Raw genomic sequence first — 25135 nt, forward strand, 5'->3', positions numbered from 1 at the left:
TTGACTCTACCAGACATCTCTTATGCAGTTGGAGTGGTGAGTCAGTTCATGTATGCTCCTAGGAGTGGACATCTGGACGCGGTGTATCGCAACATTAGATACTTGAAATTCTATCCAGGAAAAGGTCTTCTATTTGCCAGGCATGACCATTTGCAGATTGAAGGCTACGCAGATGCTAATTGGGTTGGTTCAATCTCTGACAGGAGATCTACTTCTGGGTACTGTACCTTTGTGGGTGGTAATCTAGTTACCTGGAGGAGCAAGAAACAACCAATTGTAGCTAGATCCAGTGCAGAGGTTGAGTTTAGGGCCATGGCTCATGGAGTATGTGAGTTTATATGGCTAAAGAGACTTCTTCAAGACTTGGGTTTTGAAACTGAAGGGCCAATGGGACTTTATTGTGACAACAAAGCTGCTATAAGCACTGCCCATAATCCGGTTCAACATGATCGAACCAAGCATATTGAGGTTGATCGTTACTTCATCAAAGAGAAGCTGGATTCTGGGTGCATTTGTACTCCCTTTGTGAGAATAGGTGATCAAGTAGCGGATATCTTCACCAAGGTTCTCTCTCCTAGTCTATTTAGTACCTTATTGTGCAAGCTGGGAATGCATGACATTTATTCTCCAGCTTGAGGGGGAGTATTAGAGTTGTTAGAATATCTTGTATAAGGGTAGTTCTGTCATTGTCCTGTTATAAGACATGACCAAGTTGGATTTTCCTTTTCTTGTTTTATTTCTCTTTACCTCCCTAGGGAGGACTGTGTAATTTGGAAGACTTTATTAATGAAGTAATATGTGTGTTGAGTTAAACTCAACACACTATCGATTCTCCCATCCTCTTCTCTTCTCTCCTTCTTCTTCTTGCTGTAAATCTCCTCTCTTACTAGATTCAATCTATCTCAAGTTCCAACTTCCTGTTTCTGGTTTTGTCCTTATTCACTAAGTTACTAATTCTGATTTAGTTTCTATTTTGGTGTTCTGCTGCAACTATTATCAATCCTATTGTCGAGTACTTCTTACTTGATCCTCTTCTACATTAAAGTGCCAGGTTACTTGCCCTTGGCACTTTAATGTAGTCCTAGATTGGTAGAAGACTAACTAGGAGCCAGTAAACCAGGATCTGTTATGAACAGGTGAATCGGCTAGGTCAAAAATAGGTTTTTGGTGAAATTAGGGTTAGGGTTTGATGTATGGGTTATGTCAAGTGGAGGTGGGGAGTCTATCAGTTAAGGTCTTGGGATGTTTTGATGGAGTTAGGTATGTAAACTTGAATGGGCAGCGTTTTTGAGAAGATGAAAAGATGGAATTTTAGGGTTTATGATGATTAGATGAGGGAGCAACTTGGATCGAGTTTTCCTTATGGTGAGAGGAGTGTTCGATCCAAAAAAAAGGAGGGATTTTGCTGGCTGGTTTAGTCTGGGCAGAATTTAGGTATTGGGAAAAGTGAAAACAAAAAGGGTGAATGTTAGGGTTTGGTGGTTTAGAGGATTAGAAGAAGAAAGATTAGGGTTGGGATGAATCAAACTCACTGCTGTTGCAGAATTTCGTTGGCAGCAGCTTGTTTGATTGAGAAACTTGAATAAAAATTGAATCTTCAACTAGAACTTGAAGGAGAACTTCAAAAGAACCACGTGGGCTTCACACCGCAATATGTCGATTGGATTAAACATCAATCCCACCAACGAACCACTCAGGTTTCCCACCACAAGCTGTCAATCGGATCAAACACCGATCCCACCAGCCTTGATCAAACACATGACAAAAAAATTTAGTGGAGAGGAAGAGCAGAAAAAGCTTTTCATTAATATCAAAATTCGTGTTCAATACTTTTCCTTTTACAATTTTATATAAAAGACAAAAAAATAGACTCCTACACTAAAAAGGAAAGGCCTAACCGAATCCTTAACCTATCAAGTAACCTAAACTGACTAGGAAAGTGAAATAACAAAAGAAATAGACTCAAAACATGACTGAACTTGTAGAATCTTAATCCAGTCCAACTTAAATCGTCACATGACCAAGTAAGGAATCCCGTATGCAACCTAAGTACCCATATTTTAGGTCCATCAAAGTGGCTTATTACATAGAAAACCCATGGGATCAAAGGCCTAACATGTATATAACCCAACCCTAGACTTATTCCTAAGGAAAGAAGCCCATTCTGGTGATGATTCTGCATCACTCTTTTGGTTCCCTCAATCTGGATCCGGTCACTCTTCCAAACTCGGGCATCTGATGGCCTCCGTTGAACATGGCCTACCACCCTCAAATCACACTTATTAAGTTTATCATGTAACGGAGCTACTCCCAACCCAGCTCTAATATGGTCATTCCTCACTTTATCCTTCCTAGTGTTCCCACACATCCATCTCAACATCCTCATCTTTGCAACACCAAGTTTGTTTATATGGCACTTCTTCACAGCCTAGTATTCCGCCCTATACATCATAACTGGTCTAATGACAGTCCTATAAAATTTTCCTTTAAGCTTTAAAGAAATACGCTGATCACATAGAACTCCGGCACCTCTCCACTTCATCCACCCTATTTTAATCCTCTGGGCAACATCATCATCTATGTCGCCCTCCTTGTTTATGATTGGTCCCAGATATCTAAAGTGATCACTTTGCGGGATCTCCGTCTCATCAATATTCACCACCTCATTATCCGTCCTAGAGCTACTAAAGTTACACACCATATATACCGTTTTAGTTCTACTTATCTTCAGACCTTTTGATTCCAAGGTTGTTCTCCATGGTGCTACATTGATTTTATATATTACTCCCGTTCTATTTGTAAATAGAAGTAAGATTATATTGTACATATAACCCCCTAGATATTACATCTTAGAAGATCAAAATCTTTTATTTTAACATCTAACCCTCCTCCTTCTGTATATCCACACTTTGATTGCCTAGGCACTGCCTAGGGACCTGCCTAGGTGCCAAGGAGTCAAGGTGCCTTGGCACCATGACAACTATGATTGTGCACATGTGTAGTTCATGAGAAAACCAAGTATTGTCTGCTTCATAACCGGGACATCCAATTCAAACTTTCAGTACATAGAAGAGGAACGGCTGACCAGAGGCAGCAAGGAGGTTGTTGCCCATGCTGCATTGGAAGGTGCTGTGGATCAATTGTTCCCCACCAAAAAAAAAAAAAAAACATTTTCTCCCGGAACTATCTCGTAGGTTTTGGCTCCATTTATTTCAAGGTAAAAACTGCATGAAAGGAAAATATTCAGGTAAATTCTAGATTTACCAGAATATTTTCCTTTTGATGTGGTCTTTTGCTGGAAACGGGTTGACCTTTACCGTTTTCCCCTAGATGTCCAATTTAGTCTCTTGTGAACATTCTCTTTCACGATAATACACAACATTGTTTCCTTTCACGTTTAGTTAAAAAAAAGAACTCAATGCTTAAAAATGAGTCTTGGGTTGCATATGCCTTTATAATAATAGTAATCGTCTGTAAAACAATTTTATTTGATCTTGTTCTATTGCTTATTCTTTTTATGACCTACATTTTATCCTGTATATTATCATTCCTACCTGATTATATTGCTGCCTACATTACTATACCGTCATTTGCAGCCATGAATATCCTTTTTTTTTTTCCTTTGACCATTTTCTTATAGAATCTTGTATAAATGACATTATTTTTATTCTGTTTCATTAGCTTTCTGAAATGTGAAATATATGCATTCCTACTTAATGATATTTCTGGTGCACTTAGTGCTGTTCTTTAATCTTTTGGTTCAAGTCTAGTTTCTAAAAGGGTAATTGGCAATGATTTTTGCTGGATGGGGCTTGTTTAGAAAATGTTGGGTGCACTGGTTTTAGTAAAATCAGAAATGCTACACATCAGTTGAGTCCGTTCAATATATTTATATGGGGAAAAAATGAACATTGGGCGTTTTGCTTATGAAGAGCACCAAAGGAAAAAGTATGTCTTAGTATTTTTACATGTTCCATTAGTAAGATTCCTTCGATATTCTAAGGGAGTAACTTTGTATCTTGCTTGTGCTTAATGCTTCCCAGTCCTACCAGAAATCATAGAGGAACATATTATAATTGGATTTATTGGATTGGTTTGTTAGTATGCCCCTTGGGATATAGCAGCTATAGCCCACCATGTGTTGAACTTTCACCCATGTATATTCATCCAGTAAACCCAGGTCACCAACGTTAACTTGTCAACTATTTCTCCAAGTTTTTTATTTTGAGAATGCATTTAGATTGATACTTTCCAGATAGATTAATGGTTGTCCACAAAATTTGAGAGCCAACTGAGCTGTGCCATGTGGCATATATTTAGAGCTGCTTGGGAGCCTAAACCTTAAAGGCCATGAAGGAAACAAAATTTGTAACGCATGCAAGTGTTCATTATGTAAAGAATTCACATAGAGCATTGATAAATTATAGTTTTTCTTAATGAAAACATTTGCATGTGTCTGACATGCAGTTGATCAATGGAATTCTGAAATAACCAAAATTTCAAAAACCAGTGTTCATGTTATATATAAAAGGAAAACAAAATCATGGCATTAAATCGATGGCTTACACATTATGAATGCACTTATTTTTTGAATGAAAATCCTTGAAAAATTGAATTCTTAAATGGAAAAGAAAAACAAATGAAAAGAGCAGAAAAGAGATTAACCACCCAAAAATAGAAAATTCAGAAAAGAGAACTTAACCCCACTATTGTGTATACCATTTCAAACTGCTTTTGATCTTCTACCTTTGTGTCAAATATATGCTTCCTCAAAAAAATTTGGGAAAATTTCTTGTACTTGGTACTTGTGCGAATGTCATCTCACCCCCACGATTTGAAAAAAGTACAACTGCACCCCCACTTTTATGCAGTAATATCATGGAGGTCCACTCCGTTAGTTGATTCCTGTTAAGTGATGATGTCATCATGTTAGATTTCAAATAATGACCACTCTACCCTTGAAGAAGGAAAAACTTACCATTTTACCCTTTATGCAAAAACCCCAAATCCCAAGGTTGACAATTTAGGGTTGAGGTTTATTCTCTGCAAACCCTTTCTTCTCCATCGAAGGTGATCTTACTGAGACCATTAATCTCCATCGAAGTCATACCGGAAACAGAGGAGTGGAGCCCCAAGAGTAGTCTCTCCAATAGTGGTGAAGATTCCTCCTCCTATACTGGCCTTATGTGCATCCGCAACTCCACTGATTTAATTAAACAGATTCTAGCTGCAGAAACCTTGCCCCTCACCGGAACTGCTACAATCTACCATGCAACACTCGATTCTGATGGAGTTTTCTGGTTGTACTCACAGTTTCTCAAGCACTAATGGGGCCGTCAAGACATCGATACAGTGGTCGACTTTGGCGGATGGAAATCCAATAGTGGAATGAGATGGGTAATAGATAAATTGAAGTGATTACCAATCTTCAAGAGATGAAGCCTCCTTGGAAAATTCTGTTGTTTTTTTGGTAAGCAGCCTTCCGAAATAAACACCCTATTGTCCTCTTTCATTTCTGTTTATAAATTTTAAATCCCTTTTGTTTTCCTTTTTAATTTTTCCTTCTGGGTCTCTCCTCTATGCTGCATTACTGCTGCTGCTCGGGTGGTGTTCATAATGTTGGAATATGTACTCCAGAATACCGTGGAGGAGGTATTCTGGTCTTTTTGGGGTAGTTTTATTCTTCTTATATTGTTAAATTTATGTCAGCTATGTGGGTTTTAGTTCCACATCACCTAGTTTAGTCTCTTTGTAATTTCCCCTTTATAATAGAGGGGCTTACCTATCAATGAATACAACACATTATTTTCTCTCATTCTCTCTTTCTAATCCACGATTCTGTCAACATGGTATCAAAGCTAGTCTGATCTAGGCTAGAAAAAGAGAAAAAAAACCCTACTCCATCTCTTCAATCGACTTCCCCCTTCTTCTCCCTTTCTCGGCTTCTCCTTCTTCTATTTTTCTTCTTCTCAACCTTGTAAAGGGTCAGCACTAATGAGGTAAACACAGCATATCAATGATTTAGTTGCTGCCTCCCTCCCTTTCTACCTTTTTTATTAAAAAAAAATTTCTGCTCGAAATCTGCTGGAGCCATACTTACGATATTGGAGCTTTCCAGAATTTTTTTGGAGATTTGATTTCTACCTAATGAAGACTGATCCTCCATTGTTGGAGCCTCCTGTGCACCCTTTTCCAGCACCCTTCTACCCTATTCCATTGTCTTCCTTCCCTTTTTTTCTCTTTCCATCTTTTATTAACTTTTCCAGCCCCCATACCCAAATCGATCTCAACTTGTCAGGGTTTTGAAAAACCCTAACACATATCGATTTCAGGGTTTCCCTTTTCAGATGCAGTTGATTTTTTGATGGTGATTCCCTACTACTATAAGCCCTACTCGACCTAAGTTTGGACCCTTTCTGATGGCTGAATTTGTTTCTATAGCAAAATTTCCTTAACCTGCTAATTTGGTTACTTGCTAAAAACCCTAACTTTCAGGTTTCAATTTTTGCTAATTTTTGGAGGGCTGATTACTCCAACTACAAGGACCACTCGACCTCAGTATTAGCCTCTTTCCAAGTGTTTGAAGACCCCTATCCCCAGTCGATCCTCTTTTTCAGGGTTTTACAAAACCCTGACACATATCGATTTTAGGATTAGGGTTGCTTGCTGCTGCTGGAGTTTTTTGGAGATGTTTCTACCATCAAGAGGGACATTCCACTTCAACCATTCATGGCTTGAAGAAGTTCTATTACACAAGATAGCTGCTGCCCTATTTTTTCTGTAATTTTTGGTGTTTCTCCCTCTTGAAGATCAAGTCTCAAACACTAATAGAGATTGGTTATTCGTATTGGAGATCCATTCAAGCCACAGAAGACAGCATCTATTCAAATACATCATCAATCTTTGCCAAGTCATCATCAATTTTTTTGAAGCCCCTTTCCCTACAATCGATCTCAACTTTCAGGGTTTTTTATAAAACCCTGACTTTAATCGATCTTAGGGGAAGGGATGTCCTCTCTTGCTGATTTTTTGAGGAGAGTTTTATAACCATCAGAGGAGTATTCAACCCATATTTCAGTATCATTCATCAGTTATATTTGGATAAAAATTCTGGTTCATTCTTATGGTTCGATTTCTCCAATTATCAACCTTTTTTTAACTTGTTCGTATGTGGCTGGCTGCTTCAACTACCTATGGATCTGTCGGGTTATTTATCTTATATTTGCTGGTTCTATTGAGCTTTACTACATATATTGCTAGTTTTATTGATTGGCTTCTGTAAGCATGACTGGTTGACATGTTACTGTTACCCTGTTATTGAGACTCAGTATCCTCCTATTGGAGATCGAATTTCTTTCATTATTGAAGACTCGAATCTACTACCCTGGAGATCAGCTTATTTGGGATTACAATAGTGTGTTCCAAGGGTATTGGTTGCAACTACGAACCTATTTAATTATGTAAAGCTTTTCTGGTTCATATCCAGCTTACTTTGAGAGCTTGATCCTAGCAATGTTTACTAATTCAGATCTGATCCAAGTTTTTTTGTTGAAACTTCTTACATCAATTGCTGTCCAGATATCTTCGTCAGTTCTATTTAGCATGTGGGAGTTTATAGTTTGGAATTTTGCACACTGGTTCTTCCTTGTGTGAAGATCGATCAAGTTTTTGAAGAATGGTGCCTTCTCCTTCTACAAATTATACCTCTTTTTTTTTATAATTCAGATCTGATCATTGGAGATTGGTGTTTTGGAATTACCTTGATCGATTGAAAAAGGTTTTAGATTACTGTATTGCTTTGTCCATGGTTCATTGTCTCATTCCTCTTTTCACTTCACCACCTCCCAAAACATACCTTTGGCATATACCCATAACCACTTTGGACAATAATGGTATTCTCTAATTAGCCATTTCTTCCTTTTCCATTACCCTTAGCACCTCTTGGAAAATTCTGGAATATTATGTTTTTGCCCTATCTCTTACATCATCTTTGTTATATCCACGTGTAGGGGATTATATAGAGTACACCTGCTAACATTGTAGAAGCAGAACTTGCAAGAACACTTGGTGCAAAACATAGAAGATCAGAGTTTCCACCATTTTCATTGGGTATCTACTTTGTTATTGGGTTGAGTTTGTCGTAAGGGGGAGATTGAAGTATTAAAGTATTGAAGATGTTTGGTTATTGCCTGCCTATATGAGGTTCTACAGTTGGGTTGATTTTTTCCGCTGCTTGATCTTTTTTGCTACTTGATTCATCTGCTCACTATCCTAGTTATTTATCTTCAAGATTATCATTTAGAGATTCATCACTGGACAACACTAGAAGATTGGTGAAAGCTGCCTTTTTTGGAAGACATTCCAATCCCTGTTTGTTGATCAAGTCTGCCCAAGTTTTGAAGATCTATTTTTTTTCAAGTTCTTGAAGGTTTATTTGGGAGCTGCATTCGTCTTGAAGCTAGATTCTGCTACAACTTAATTTTTTCCCATTTTGTTCAAGTTGGGCATTAGTACCTTGTATGCGCCAACTTGAGGGAGAGTGTTAGCATTATTAGGAGTTCTTTTTTCTTTAGTTCAAGCTGGATCTTCTTCCTTTACTTATTTGTATAATCCAGCTTGAGGGGGGGTGTTGGAATATGTACTCCAAAATACCGTGGGGGTATTTTGATCCTAATGGGGTAGTTTTATTCTTCTTATATTATTAAGTTTATGTCGGCTATGTGGGTTTTAGTCCCACATCACCTAGTTTAGTCTCTTTGTAATTTCCCCTCTATTATAAATAGAGGGGCTTACCTATCAATGAATACAACACATTATTTTCTCTCATTCTCTTTCTAACCCACGATTCTGCCAACACATAATTAACTGGTTTTTGGTTTTTAAAGGTTAGGTTTCTTTGTATTGTATATTATCCTTGAATTCCATTTATTGGAAAGAAAAAAAAAATCAGATGCTGATAGTACATTTGATTTTGGTTTTACATTTTGTATGAAATCGAGGTTGTTCTATGTAATGGTGGAATCGGAATTTATGCTATCGTGTTGGAGATGTGGATGTGGGCATGATTTATTGGATTGAACGATACTTATTGATATTGATGCGATACATACCGATACGTATCTTTTTTTTTAAAAAATAGTATGTCTCAATTGGTATCGTATTGTATCAGCCGATACGGACCAATATGTACTGATATTTACAAGACGTGCTGTTAACAAAACCGAAATAATGGAATTGCTTGAATGATCTATGTGATCAGCCAAGTCATATATTTATAAGGTGAAAAATACAATTTAATGACAATAATAACCCTGTCATAGCCGACATAGCTAGGCAGTACATAACAATAAAATTAAAACACCAAAAAGACCAGAATACCCCCCACGGTATTCTGGTGTACATTATTCAACACTCCCCCCTCAAGTTGGAGCAAATATATATGTCTATCATGCCCAACTTGACTAGATTAGGATGAAATAATTTCCCAGACAACCCCTTGGTGAAGATATCAGTAAGTTGATCAGCAAATGTCACAAAGGGAACACGAATCAATCCTTCTAACTTTTCCTTGATGAAATGCTTATCCACCTCAACATGCTTGGTATGATCATGCTGTACTGGGTTATGTACTATGCTGATTGCAGCCTTGTTGTCACAATACAACATCATAGGAAGACGAATAGGAACACCAAGATCCTATAGCAACCCTTTGAGCCAGAGTAACTCACAAATGCCTTGTGCCATAGCTCGAATTTCAGCTTCGGCACTAGAACGAGCAACTACATTTTGCTTCTTGCTACGCCTAGAGACAAGATTTCTACCTACAAAGGAACAATACCCAGAGATAGGCCTGCGATCTGCAGAACCAGCCCAATCGGCATCAATGTATGCCTCTATCCGTAGGTGACCATGTATAGACAGAAGAATGCCTTTTCCAGGAGCTGACTTCAGATAGTGAAGAATACGAAGAACAACCTCTATATGAGAAGAGTAGGGATCATGCATAAACTAACTCACAGTACTCACGACGACAGCAATGTCAGGACGAGTATGTGAGAGATGAATCAGCTTCCCTACAAGCCTTTGGTACCGGCCTTTATCAACAGGCTCACCCCCTTTTTCCTTGAGACGAATAGTAGGGTCCATAAGAGTATCTGAAGGGTGAGAACCTAACAACCCGGTTTCAGCCAATAAGCCTAGGACATACTTCCTTTGGGAGAGAAAAATGCCCTTAGAGGATCTGGCAATCTCAATCCCAAGAAAGTATCGTAGTTTCCCTAGATCTTTGATCTCAAATTCTTGTCCAAGGAAGGTCTTCAACTGACTGATATTACCACCATCATTACCAGTAACCACTATGTCATCAACGTAGACTATAAGAACAGTGAGTTTTTCCCCAACCCTCTTTATAAAGAGTGTGTGATCAGCATTACTATGCTTGTAGCCCACAGAAATCATGGCCTTGGTTTTTGTCACAAGAGGTAACTGCTTAAGCCCCTATAGTGCACACTTCAGTTTACACACTTTACCTTGGTTTTTGTCACAAGAGAACCCTGGTGGAATGTCCATATACACCTCCTCATCCAGTTCTCCATTTAGGAAAGCATTTTTCACATCTAGCTGCAGCAAATACCATCCAAGGTTGACTGCACAGAATAATAACACACAAACAATATTTAGCTTTGCAACAAGTGCAAAGGTTTCCTGGTAATCAATGTCGTATATCTGAGTGAACCCCTTTGCCACGAGTCGTGCCTTATACCTATCCACAGTTCCATCCATCTTCTGTTTCACTACAAACGCCCACTTACATCCAACAGTTCTCTTCCCAGGTGGAAGAACCACAAGCTCCCATGTGTTATTTTTCTTCAAGGCCTCCATTTCTTCCATTATTGCTGCCTTCCACTTTCCAATTGATAGAGCTTCCTACCAATTGTTAGGAATACGAACAGAAGAAAGAGAAGAAACAAAAGCACGAAAGGATGGGGAAAGGGAGCCATAAGACACAACATAGGATATGGGATGCTGAGTGCAAGTCCTGACACCTTTGCGAAGAGCAATAGGTAAACCAGGAGAAGGAACATTACTAGGAGGAGAGGCAGGTTCTGGATCCAGGTTCGGCAATTGGATGGGTACTAGAGCAACAGTTAATTGAACCTGCTTATGCTTTCTTGCATAGGTCTGTACATTACTGTCATCAATCATCCTCTGAAATTCGCTAATAGTTTTCTGGACAAGAGTCTGGACTGGGGTAGTTTACTCCCCCTAAATAGGGATGGTCTCCTCCTGTATAGGGACCTCTCCCCCTGACTCAAAGGGAGGACTAGGGGAGGGAGGACTAGGAGCAAGCCGAACAGGAACAGACTCATTGTACACAACTGGAGTGGAGGTGGAGAGTCTATGGTCAGCACATCTTCAGTAACACTCTCCCCTTGAAGAGGTGGGGACACATAATAGGAAACATTCTCTTGAAAGACAACATTCATACTGACCAAAGTACATCTGGATGGAGGATAATAACACTTGTACCCCTTCTGAGTAGCAGAGTAACCTAAGAAAATGCGGCAGAGACTACGAGGTTCAAGTTTACCAGGGGACCTCATATCCCTGGCATAACAGACGCAACCAAACACCTTAAGGGGGACAACAAAGGAAGAGGAGCCAAGTAAGAGCTCCACAGGGGGTTTGGAATGAAGAACCCGACTAGGTAGCCTATTAATTAGATAGGCTGCAGTAAGGACAGCATCTCCCCAATAAAAGAAAGGTACATTGCGAGCAAACAGAAGTGCTCTAGCCACCTTCAAGAGGTGGCGGTTTTTTCTCTCAGCCACACCATTTTGGGCTGGAGTGTCAACATAGCTGGTCTGATGTAGAATCCCATGGGCAGCAAGGTATTGTTGGAACTGACCTTCCATATATTTTGTCCCATTGTCACTCAAAATTTTAAGAGTGGCATTGAACTGGGTCTAAACCAACTTGTGAAAATGCTGAAAACAGGAAAAGACTTCATTTTTTGTGTGCATGAGGTAGACCCAAGTAAATCTAGGGTAACAATCAATAAAAGTGACATACCACCGATGACCGGAAAGAGAAACTTTTCTACTAGGACCCCACACATCAGTATGAACAACATGAAATAAGGAAGAAGACCTATTATTAGAAATGGGATAATTTGAACGTGCCTGTTTGGCCAAGATACAAGGCTCACAAAAGAAATCTTCCTTATTACAATCTTTAACTAATGCTGGAAATAGAGAGGATAATGTTCATAAAGGGGGATGTCCTAGTCTAGAATGCCATTTGTGTAATTCAGAAGAGAAAGATGCTGGGTGACAGAGCCGAGAAGGTAATGCCTGGGTAGATGCAAGGTTCGCCATCAAGCAGGTACAATCCGTCATACAATTTACCCGATCCAATCGTCTTCCCCAAGTCCAGTTCCTGAAAAACACAATGAGTAGGAAAAAAGGTCACTTTACAATTCAGAGATGGTAATACTGCTAATAGAAAGAAGATTAGTTGTAAACTTGGGAATATGCAACACAGAAGACAAGGTAAGAGAAGGGGAACATCCAATGGATCCTTTCCCTGAAATGGAGGAGAGGGATCCGTCAGCAATTTTGACTTTATCTTTGCCAGAAGCAGGGAAAAATGTATTGAAGATGCTAGAAGAACCTGTCATGTGATCAGTGGCACCAAAGTCTATAATCCAAGGAGTGGAGACAACCGATGTGCAATGACCAGCAAAGGGAATACCTGTACGAGCAAAGAAGGAACCTAAATTGGCAGCAGATGTAGTAGAGGCAGCGGAAGTGTGTAACAGACGCCGTAGAGCTTGGAATTCTAATTGAGAGAAACCAATGTCAGTAGTGGGACCTGGAGCTGTTACACTTTCAGTGTGATTACCTTTGTTTTTAGGCTTAGCACGAATCACGTTTGGCCTCAAAATCAGCAGGCTTCCCATGTAATTTCCAACACTGGGTCTTAATGTGATATGGTTTATGGCAATGATCACACTTCACAGGCTCATTGGCTGTAATAGCAACAGCAATACTGTCAGAAGGAGTCTGGGTAGAGCCAGTACCCTGTAAGGCTGATCTCTTAACTTTAGGAGTAACCATCATAGCAGCCCGACGTGTCTCTTCACTGTGAACATAAGAAAAAGTTTCCTCCAAAGTGGGGAAAGGAACCCGACCAAGGACTTGCACATGAATAGCTTCATAATCATCATTAAGACCAGCCAAAAAACCATAGACCCGAAATTGGTCCACATAAGAGTGATAAGCAATAATGTCGGCAGTAGTAGTAGGCTGAAAACGAGCATAGTGATCCAATTGCTGCCATAAACACTTGAGGGTAGCATAGTATTTAGTGACAGACAACTCCTTCTAAGTAGTGTTTTGGAGTGTCTTCCTGATCTCATAAACCTGAGCATCACTTCCTGACCGACCATAGGTTCCCTTGACAGCAGTCCATAACTGTGTAGCAGTGTCAAGGAGGAGATACTGACTAGAGAAATCAGTGTGCATAGAATTCAGAACAAAGGACATCACCATAGCATCATTATCAACCCATTTAGTATGGGCAGCACATTCCTCAGTGGGCTGCTTGGTGGTGCCAATACGATGGCCAGTAAGTCCCCTACCAGCCACGGTCAAGGAGAGAGATCTGGCCCATATTAAATAGTTCGTACCATCAAGCTTAATGGCAGTAGCATATGGAAGAAAATCAGACCTAGTCAAACCATCGCCGTCAAAAGTAGCCGTGGTAACATCAGAGTCTGGCATAATGATGATAAATATAGGGCAGAAATACCAGAAGAAGAGGCTGAATATTGGGTATGAAAACCCTCTTGGCAGCAACAACACAAACAACCCTAACCCTAAAAATCGATAAGGTGCAGGGTTTTGAAAAAAACCTTGAAAGAGGTGATCGATTAGGGTTAGGGGTCTTCAAAAAATTCTGAAAAAGGCTGAGAATACTGTCAAGTGCTCTTTGTGGTTGGAGAAACACAACCTCCTAAAATCAGCAAGATCTGAAATCCAAAACCCAAAAATCGATAAAAGTCAGGGTTTTGAAAAACTCTGAAAGAGAGATCGATTGAGGGAGGATGGCTTCAATGGTGGATTGTAGGGCTGTAGTAGGTGCTATTCAATATTGCGAGAGAGGAACCTCCAAAGATGAACAATCAAACTCCAGCAATAATTAGATCTGATCTTCAAGGTGTGGGCTTCCAAAAAATCGCAGAAGAGAACAGGGCAGCAGCTATCGCAGATGAAAACTAAACTTGTATAGCATTAATTGAGGTATGTAGAGGGCAGCAACTAGATCATCTAATCACCTCATCAGTGCTGCCCTTGAGCAAAGAAAAAAAACAGAAAAATAGAAGAAGAAGAAGCAAGGAGAAGGAGAAAGACGATGGAGGGGAGGGAGGGGGGGATGTTTTGTAAGCTAGATCATTGAAATTGGCTCTGATGCCATGTTAACAAAACCGACATAATGGAATTACTTGAATGATCTATGTGATCAGCCAAGCCATATATTTATAAGGTGAAAAATACAACTTAGTGACAATAATAACCCTGCCATAGCCAACATAGCTAGGCAGTACATAATAATAAATTAAAACACCAAAAAGACCAGAATACCCCCCACGGTATTCTGGTGTACATTATTCAACACGTATGTTAAAGGTTTTGTGAGACTATCGATATGTATCGGTGTGTATCGGCTGATACGTCTCAATACTGACCGATACAGCTCAATACATATCGATACAGCTCGATAAATACCGATACACGTTGATACGGCCATTAAAGGCCCATGTGACTATCAAACTATAATTTTGTTTTTGAGACCAGAGATTGCTAGAGATTTCATAGGAAAAAGAGATTTCACAGAAAAAGGTAGGTTTCAGAAAAACTTGATCTTTGTGTTTAAATCCTGGTTTTTAGTCCTATTTTTTGCTATAAATCGATAGATTTAGATAAAACTAAGTTTGTTGATCCATGAAACTTGATCATTTGCAAGGATTTATACTCAAGTCGATGAAATTCTCTTGTCTCGTTATATGTTGTTCTTCATTTTAGTGTTTATGCATTATACATGTTATATATTGCTTATTGATATTGTTTTTAGCGCCAAAAGTGTATTTCCATGTCTATCTTGACCATTTCCATGCGTATCTGTAGCGTACGATACGTATCCCCGATACAGTACGATACAATACGATACGTCTCTTAAAATCACTCTTCTGATACGATACACGATACCGATACTTTAAACCTTGGATGTGGGTTTACAGTTTTGCAGAGGATGGGTGGCGGTGGTATTCTAAGGAGGAAGAAGAAGAAGAAGTAAGGATAGAATCATCAATTAGATGGGTTATATGGAGGGATATAAGAGGGTTAAAAGGGTCTTTTTCTTTTCTTTTTCACTTTTTGAAGTTTTAAGTTAACACTGTTACTTCCAGGGGTGTGGTTGTAGTGTTTTCAAATCGTGGGGGTGATATGAGATTCGCAAGTACCAGGGGGGGGTACAAGAAATTTTCCCAATTTTTTTTATGTGCTCAAGGTCATATTATGGGCTTATCCATGTTGGTTCTTGTATTGTTTTTTAAGACTTTTCAATTTTTTCTGATGTTTAGCTTGTCTAATTTTCATTACCTTCAGCTTATTTGCTGATAATTGCCATTTCTTTCCTTACATAATCCCAGTTTTTTTTTTTTTTTTTTTTTTGGGTGGCTAAATGTTTTATTATTTTTCAGGTTAATTGAGGAATGCTGGAGTGAGAACCCAGTCAAGAGACCAACTTTCAGAGTAATAATCACTAGGCTGGAGGCTATTAATAACCATCATATTCATAAGAATCGGTGGAAGGTGTGTACTTGCAACACCCTTGCTTATTCTATATAATGTTGTTACTGACTTACGAGTAAATATTAATCATGGCCATTAGTGACGTTTGATCTTTCACATGGACATGTTTGGTGTGTAGCAAGACTTGGATGGGCGTGGTGGGTAATTGAGGATCCCACTCCCATTTCACTGGTCAAAATTTATCTTGAAATTAACACAGTAAAATTAGTTTTAAATATTCAAAAAATCGTAATAATGCTATGTTATTTTGTGATTTACTCTCACTGAGTTTCCACTAATTTTGCTCTGAAAGTTAACCATTGAGATGTTTGTGGGGCCTTCTACCACATGGACCATCATGTTTACCCGCATAGCCAGTCATGACGGACTCCACTTATGACAAATAGTCATTGAATCTGTCATGAGACTCATGACCAAATTGATATGGGATTCTTTATTGATCCTGGTGGAATTAAATGTATCCTTGTTTGTTACAGTATAAGAGGGATGGAACAGGCTAGGCTAGGTAAGCATGATTAAAAAATCCGTTTAATTCGAATCGAAATCGAAGATCCTCAATCCAGATTTGAGACTGATTCAGATCACATGAAGCTTTGTCTGCTAATGACTGTTGTCTGATGAGATTGACTTGCTGGAGACAGATGTTTCGAAAGGGCCATGGATTCTGAGGAGGATCTCTGGTTGGTTCTCTCACCGATGCATATGAGGCAGTTTGTCAATGCTTATCAGAAGACTACCATGGAACGAATTGGTTTTATGGATGTCCATTATTGAAGCAATTGAAGAGAAAATGCGGGAGTAAGAGATCAATCCCATATCAGATACATGGGAAGAGAATTAAGATACCTATACTTTAATACCAGGTTCCTGGGACCTCAGGAGATGCTCAAGCTGCCCCATTTCACCTGCAGAGATTGAGGGGAGGAATGGAAGAGAGAAAAGGGAAAGAAATTGAACATATTGATGATAAGAGAGATTTGAGTATGAGAAGTCAAATTGCAGAAATGTACTTTGGGTATCTGCGTTGCAGGGATGAGGCAGAGGGAATACATTCTGGATATCCATGTCCTCAATAAGGCAGACTGTTCAGCAATAGAGAAGCTTGACTGTACCGATGGTCCCAGTGATCAGAGCACGGATGAGTTGGAATGGGGTTCAGAGAGAGAGGGAGAGAGATGGTGGATTCTCTGGATCAGGTGGTGGAGGGAGACTTGTAGGGGAGGAGGGGGGAGTTGCAAGGGCAGGGGAGAGGGAGCCGGAGAGGGAACGCAGGAGAGGGGGTGGATCCAAGCTGATCCCGCAGTGTCCAAATCAGAATCGCTGTAGACCATTCCAGAAATGTACTTTGGGTATCTGCGTTGCAGGGATGAGGGAGAGGGAATACGTTCTGGATATCCATGTCCACAATAAGGCAGACTGTTCAGCAATAGAGAAGCTTGACTGTACCGATGGTCCCAGTGATCAGAGCACGGATGAGTTGGAATGGGGTTCAGAGAGAGAGAGAGAGATGGTGGATTCTCTGGGTCAGGTGGAGGAAGGAGACTTGTAGGGGAGGAGGGGGGAGTTGCAAGGGCAGGGGAGAGGGAGCCGGAGAGGGAATGCAGGAGAGGGGATGGATCCAAGCTGATCCCGAAGTGTCCGAATCAGAATCGCTGTAGACCATTCCAGCCCCAATTCTGGTCCCTTGAACCTTGTAGATAACTGCAGTCTCTGAGAAAACCTGATGAAGTTAACCCCCCCCCCCCACCCCAATCCCCCGTCCGTAAATATGGCAAGCTCAGCCTGAAAACCCAAACTTACCTGAGACCTTCTGAAAATTCTGGGCTTGGGTTAGGGTTGGAAATTCCCATTGATTATCTATATTCATAATGCAATACAATTGAAACGATTTCACGTTGCGGTTTCCTGTTCAAAGTTAACAATCCTCTCCCCCCCCCCCCCCCCAATGCAGTCCTTGTTCAAAAATAGGTTTGGTTTTTGTAAATGAAAGTAAAGAGATGGAAGAAGTGAAGAGGAAGAGAAGGAGGAAGGAAAGGGAGCCAAAGAGCAGCTCTCTTGTTAAGAAGAGAGAGGCTTGATATTCTCTTTTATAAAAAGGGTTTTGGGGATTACAAAAGTAGGGGTAAAACGGGAAATAAGAAAATAAAATAAGAAGAGAGAGGAAATCTCTCGGGATTAGCGCCAAGAGCCTGACGCTAATCCCAAGAGGGAATATTCACCCTCCCAACACTCCCCCTCAAGCTGGAGCATATATATCAATCATGCCCAACTTGTTACAAATATAATCAACCCTCCCACTTCTTAATGACTTAGTAAAAATGTCTGCAAGTTGCTCTCCTGTCTTGACATGCTTTGTAGAGATCACTCCCTGCTAAAGTTTTTCTCGAACAAAGTGACAATCTACCTCAATATGTTTGGTCCTTTCGTGAAACACTGGGTTTGAGGCAATATGTATTGCTGCCTGGTTATCACACTATAGTTGCATTGGTGAGGGATCCTCAAACCGGAGCTCAATCAACAACAGTTTCAGCCAAACCAATTCAGAAGTTGCATGTGCCATGGCTCAATATTCAGACTCAAACAATTGGATTTTTTGGGGACCTTCACTGCAACCTGTGATGTTGATGCCACAACTTTCCGGAAGTGAGAAGATGGCTTACAGTTTTTTTATTTTCTGGCTGGTCTCAATATTGAGTTTGATCAGATCAAGACAACTATATTGAATCGTGATCCTCTACCCACTCTTGAGCAAATTTATGTGATTCTTGCGGCGGAAGATAGTTGTCGAACAGCTATGGTTAATCCCATCACTCAAGAGAGATTGGCTCTCCTTTTGGGTCTCAGACTACTTCCCATGGGAACTTTTCCCGCAGTACTGGTGGTGATCATGTGCTTGGTGATCGCCCTCCTATTAAATGTGATCACTGTAGGAAGGAATGGCATACCATGGACCGATGTTGGACATGGACGCCCTGCAAATACCCATGGGTGTGGGAAGGGTGGATCAAATCGTTCCAACAATGCCCGGGCAAACCAGGCATCTACTGAAGAGCAGCCTACTGATCACTCTCTTTCCCCAGTTTCCTTCTATTTCACAAGATGGTTCAAACTCAATTTGATGCAAAGGTGAATTTTACGGTCTGACAACGACAAGGAATACATGGATGGGGCTCTTCGCAACTATTTGGACTCTCATGGTATTATACAGCAGACATCATGCGTCGATACTCCGGCTCAAAATGACGTGGCTGAACGAAAGAACAAACACTTGTTGGATGTTTGCCATGATTGTTCCTCCCCGTTTCTGGGGTGATGCCATTCTTGCCGCCACATACCTGATCAATCGGCTTCCTTCACGTGTCTTAGCTGGTCGCTGGCCTTTGGATGTTTTATTGGGATCATCGACGTTTGTTGTCCCTCCAAAACTCTTTGGTTGTGTAGTCTTCGCCCGAAACCACCATTCTCATGGGAAATTTGACCCCAAAGGTCTTCGATGTATTTTTCTTGGATATTCAGCTACCCACAAAGGGTATAAGTGCTACCATCCTCCTACTAGGAAATTGTTTGTGACCATGGATATAGTCTTTCGGGTGTCTGAATCCTATTTTGCATTTTTGCACCATAGGTACCTCTTTAGGGGGGGATCCCAAGTGATAAAGATGTACCTTTGATTGCTCCCCTTGATGTAAATGTTCAGACCATGGAGGATGTGTCTGTGGAACTAGAGGATGGGATTATTAGTCAGGAACAAAAGCAAGGACAGAATGGGCAGCCTATAGTCCAGGGGGAGTGTGGAGAATTAAAAGAGAGTCTGGAGAGTAAAAAAGTTGAAGACGTTCTCTCATGGAACATACTTCCCTCCTCGTGGAACTTGGCACAAAGTGACCACCACCACTGCTCCCACACAATCAGTACCTGCTCCAATCCTGCTCCTAGTCATCACTCTGGTAAGCCTATTCCTGATCCTAGTCTTGATTTACCCATTGCTATTCGAAAACGTAAGCGGAGTTGTACTCACCACCCAATTTCCAATTTCGTTTGTTATAATTCTCTAACTCCTTCATTCTATGCTTTTGTTTCTTCGTTATCCTCCATTTCTATTCCTAACAATTGGTAGGAAGCAATAGCCGAACAAAAATGGAAGGAGGCAATGAGTGAAGAAATGTATGCCCTGGAGAAAAATAAAACCTGGTATTTGAAGGTCCTTCCACCAAGAAAGAAATCCGTTGGTTGCAAATGGGTCTTTGGGGTGAAGCACAAATCAAATGGGTCAATAGAGAGATACAAGGTAAGGTTGGTTGCGAGAGGGTTCACCCAAACCCATGGAATCGACTACCAAGAGACCTTTGACCCTGTGGCAAAGATGAACACTGTAAGAGTGATTATTTCTTGTTATGTAAATCAAGGCTGGGATCTCCAACAATCAAGAATGCCTTCTTGCATGGAGAATTGGAAGAAGATGTTTATATGGAGATACCTCCGGGTTTTGCTACTCCAAATACCCAGGAAAAAGTGTGCAAGTTGAAGAAGGCCTTATATGGCCTAAAACAATCACCAAGGGCTTAGTTTGGTCGCTTCCATAAAGCCAGGATTACTAATAGCTACAAGCAAAGCAATGTTGACCACAAGTTGTTTGTTAAAAGGGTGGGACAGTATATCACAATTCTGATCATCTATGTGGGTGACATAGTGATCACAGGAAGTGATGCACAAGAAATTCAGAAGTTGAAGACTTATCTGGGCACAGAATTTGAAGTCAAATATTTGGATCGATTATGATTTTTCTTGGGAATAGAGGTTGCCTATTCAGCCAAGGATATATCTCTTTCCCAGAGAAAATATACTCTTGACGTTTTGAGTGATACAGGGATGCTTGGGTGTAAACCTGCTGATACCCCTCTGGAGCCCAACACACACTTGAAGAGTAAGGACGGTGACCCGGTGGATAAGGGTAGTTATCAAAGATTAGTTGGTCGGTTGATATATCTTTCCCATACCCGACCTGACATTGCATTTGCAGTGATTGTCGTGAGTCAGTTTATGCATGACCCTCATTCTTCTCACTTAGAGGCAGCATACAAAATTCTAAGGTACCTGAAGTCTTCTCCTGAAAAAGGAATCTTATATTTTCCACAGTCATCTTTAGGTAGAAGCCGACACTGATGCAGATTGGGCAGGCAGTCCTGATGATAGAAGATCAACATCTGGATATTGTACCTTTGTTGGAGGAAATTTAACTAACTGGAGCAAGATAAAAGTAGTGGTTGCTCGGTCCAGTGCTGAAGCTGAATTTAGGGCTATGGCAAAAGGTATCTGTGAACTTCTCTGGCTCAAGGGGCTTCTTGAAGATCTGGGTATGGTGGTTGATCTTTCCTTGTGGCTCTACTATGACAGCAAGTCAGCAATCAATATTGACCATAACCCAGTCCAACATGATCGTACCACACATGTTGAGATTGACTAGCAATTTATCGAGGAAAAGTTGGAGCAATGATTAATTGTTATTCCATTTGTTCAGTCTAGTGAACAACTAGCCGATGTTCTTACTAAGGGAATTAGTAGTAAGTTGTTTTGTTTTGTTATTAGCAAGTTGGGCATATTTGATATGTATGCACCAACTTGAGGGGGAGTGTTATAATATGGGTTCAAGGGTAAAACTGTCATACGGGTAATATTGTCCTTGTACCAATTCCAGAGTGTTCCTTCTCATATTATAAATAAAGAATGGCTGCAGTCACACTGACTAAGCCAGTATTCACGAATTTTAACAGTTAGATATTACCAGGATTAAGAAGATTGGTATAGATTGATTTTTTTCGAAGGGAGTTTTGTTAGTGCTTGTGGTTCTTCTCATATCTTGGGCACTCAGGCTTGGCCTGGCTTGAGACTTAGATGAGACCATACAGACTGGGCTAGGGTTAGCATATCCTGAGCCAACCTCAGGCCAAGGCTGCGGATTTGGGGCTTCTGGCTGGGTCTGGATTTTTAAAAACTTGGTCCCAACCTGGAACAAGCGTTTACCCTCAATAGCATACAATTGTATACCCCTCCATCCCACCTGGTCTGACTCATTTGAGCTTTTTCCTTTATTGGATTGTTTGGTATGATAACCCAAGAAAAAATTGTTTGGTGATAGTGCATGGTCTTCGAGATTGGGACACTTGCATGATATAATAGTTTAGGAACATATCATATTTTTTTCTAGGGAAGCAGTTTTCTGTCTGGGAGTGTGGCTTACTCCAGCACTCCCATGTGTATATCTCTCTCCTCTTCAAAATAAGGGGGGACAGGTGTCTTTTCATATGGGGAAGAGCGAGCCGGACACAGGTCTTTTTCCTTTTTTTCTATTAGATATATGAACGACTTATAGAGTACATGTATTGATAAAAGATTGTTTTTTGCTCTTTGGTTCAGTCATGTGTTCTATTCTGATTTTGTTAGTTGCTAAGATTTTCTTTTTTGTTCTCTTTGTACAATTTACAGGTTATAGTTATTAGACCTCTGAGATGCTTCCAGAACCTTGAGGCCATATTGAAGAGAGAGTTCTAATTTAGGCAGCCAATTGTCTCGTTCCACCATTGACTGAATAAATAGCTGCACATGTTCTGGTTGGAAGCATACTTGTACAAAATTTCCCCTGCAATTTTTCCTTTTCATCCTTGTCTTGGTGAAGATTCAAGATATCTGGATCAAATTGTTATTTATTCTCACGACACAATCTTAATCGTTGGAAGTGTAATTCCACCGACATGTTGGCTCCCCCTTTCTATTTTTGAGCTGAGAACAACAGACTTGCATACGTACGTGACACTAAAATATGCTGTGAATCTTAATGCACATTATGTAGAAGCTTGATGTATGAGTTTACTTGCTACATGCTGAATTAGTGAATTTCCACTTCAATAGATGATTCTCGTGTCAGTAAAATTCAGTGGGGTAATTAGACTGGATGATAACACTGGTTATAAAGCTAGCTCGTCTTCACTTGAACTTGATACCATAGTTGGAAAACCAGGTTTTGACTCGGGAGAGTAACCCGCGTTGAGTCAAACAATTGGGAATCCTAGTCAAGAGTCAAGTAGACTCGCCCAGGTATAAAAAGACATGACTCGGATTGAGTCACCATGAATTTCAATTGACTTGGAGTTTTTCCGAGTCACAAGAGAATCGCTCGAGTGTAGTTTAGGGTGTCAATTGGTCCGGTTTTGGTCTATTGGTCTCGTTTTTTAACGGTTCCAGCCCCAATGTGTCAGGATCAGAACCGGACCAATAAGCTAATCGATTACAAGCAGTCCAAATTTAAAAAAAAAAATAAATCCTTAACACATGCTACATATATATATTGGTAGAATGCTACATATATTGAATAATATTATAATATAAAATACTAATTTCAATCACATAAGATATGCAATGTTCGATCATTTTTCAGATCACAAAACTCTTCCATGGTGTCTCTTGTTTTATATTCGAGTAATAAGTAAGAACACCATCACCTTATAAATTGGATTACTTTTAAGTCAAGTTTTGAAGTTAGAATTCTCAAATGGACGTTTCAATTCACAGTTGAATCTTTGGCATATAGTATATGAGATATGTGATACCCGTCAAAATTGAAAAACTAAAAAAATAAAGGGCTTGACGTTAGCTCTCATGACCTTAAGTCTTAAAAGTTATATAATATATAGGGTTAGGATGTGTATTTATTTAGGTTCCACCAGTTCTGGCTCCAACGATTCAGTCTATCGGTTCTGGACCCGTTAGGAGACCCATAATTTAATTGACAAATCTCGAACAAGGCCAATAACTTATCGATAGATCCAGAACCGGCCCAATAAGCTGTTGGGTGGGTCGGTTTAGGTTTTTTATGTGTCGGTGCCAGTCTGGTTTCTGGTTTTGGTGCTCAATTGACACCCCTAAGTGTAGTCGAGTAACTCTCTTCCCCCTTTCTCCCCTCCCTCCATTGATCTCATTACTGTCGGCTGAAAGTTTGGAACACAACATTCCACCTATCCACCTCCCTACACCGTTGCTTATGTTGCTATTCCATCACTACTCCTCCCTTAGCCATTGCTGCTGCCCCTCCTTCAACCGTTGCTGCTATTACTCAGCTACTGCCCCTCCCTTCGAATTGACCTCCCATTGTTTAATAGAATCCCCCGCTGCCCCTCCATTTGGTGTCGTTTTCTGTTCCTCCATTTGAATGAACTACAGAGAACAATCGCCGTTGCTTTCACTTTTTTTCTGTAGGCTCCATTTGGTTGCAAGGAAAATGGGAAAGGGAAGGGAAATGAAAGGAATATTTTCTTCCTTCTAAGTTGTTTGGTTGTAACAAAAGTGAAGTGAAATTAATTTAGCCAAGTTGTTTGGTTGTCTGTAAAATTGATGTAAAATCAATGTAAAATTTTTTAAAATTTGTAATCCAATCCACTTTACTAATTTGTACTTATTAAGGCTTTTTCTTAATAATTTATTTTAAAAAAATTTAAAAAACATACACTAAAATTCTGAAATTCAAAAGAAGACAGCTTATCTCAATGCATAAAATTTCAATTTTAGAGAATCATATGGAGATCCAATTTTTTTTATATATCCCAAAATTTGATGATTTTGTTAGATATCACAAAATTTGATGAATTTGAAATAGTTTTTGAAAACACATCATAGCTACCCCATTGAAACCCACACATAGTGCATAGGTAATTAGAGAGCCTTAGAATTCTAAATATTTGGATGTGGTCGGGGGAGGGTATCGCACAGTTGGGGGATATTATTGGACATTCATAAATAGGTGGGTAGACATTTATAGTCATTAATGACCATTGTGGCAAAACCTAGTTGTAAATTCGGGCCTTATGATTCAAAATTCAAAAATTCAATAGACCTCTTTTGCATTTCTCCAACCTTGTATGAAAGAAAAAAATAAAACAATTTCCAATGACAAGCTTGATAAAGGAAACGAATATCTACAAGACTACAACCGGTTGGATTTTTCCTCAATCAACCAAGGCGTACATTTTGCTGACAAAAGAAAAAAAATGGGCACAAACAAGACCAGCCTCAATGGCATGTCTGTATCAGATTGCAATGTCAAGTTCCTAATTTGAAGTTCTCCAGCTATGATGTGAGCACTGCATACAAGGGCAACGATTGGGTCACCACCATTCCTAGGAAAACATAGTTTTTCCAAAACAGTAAAGCCCTTGGCCATTCTCTGAAAACTCTGGTTCACGTCTTCCTTCAAGCTATTTAATCTGGCC

General features: G+C 39.9%; 1 protein-coding gene across 3 annotated transcripts in view; it reads left to right on the forward strand.

The window, feature by feature from the left end:
• The window catches only part of LOC122640845 (integrin-linked protein kinase 1-like), a 129879-nt gene extending 107137 nt beyond the window's left edge, over nt 1–22742 (forward strand). For 2 of the 3 annotated variants that reach the window (XM_043834103.1, XM_043834102.1), the window contains 2 exons: nt 15764–15875; nt 22359–22742. In XM_043834103.1, the coding sequence (XP_043690038.1) occupies nt 15764–15875; nt 22359–22424 (178 nt within the window). In that variant the 3' untranslated portion in view covers nt 22425–22742. The remainder of the gene's footprint in view (nt 1–15763; nt 15876–22358) is intronic. The other variant, XM_043834104.1, reaches the window with a different exon arrangement.
• The last annotated feature ends 2393 nt before the right edge of the window (nt 22743–25135 follow it).

This window comes from Telopea speciosissima, chromosome 9, assembly GCF_018873765.1.
Source record: "Telopea speciosissima isolate NSW1024214 ecotype Mountain lineage chromosome 9, Tspe_v1, whole genome shotgun sequence".
Taxonomy (NCBI): domain Eukaryota; kingdom Viridiplantae; phylum Streptophyta; class Magnoliopsida; order Proteales; family Proteaceae; genus Telopea; species Telopea speciosissima.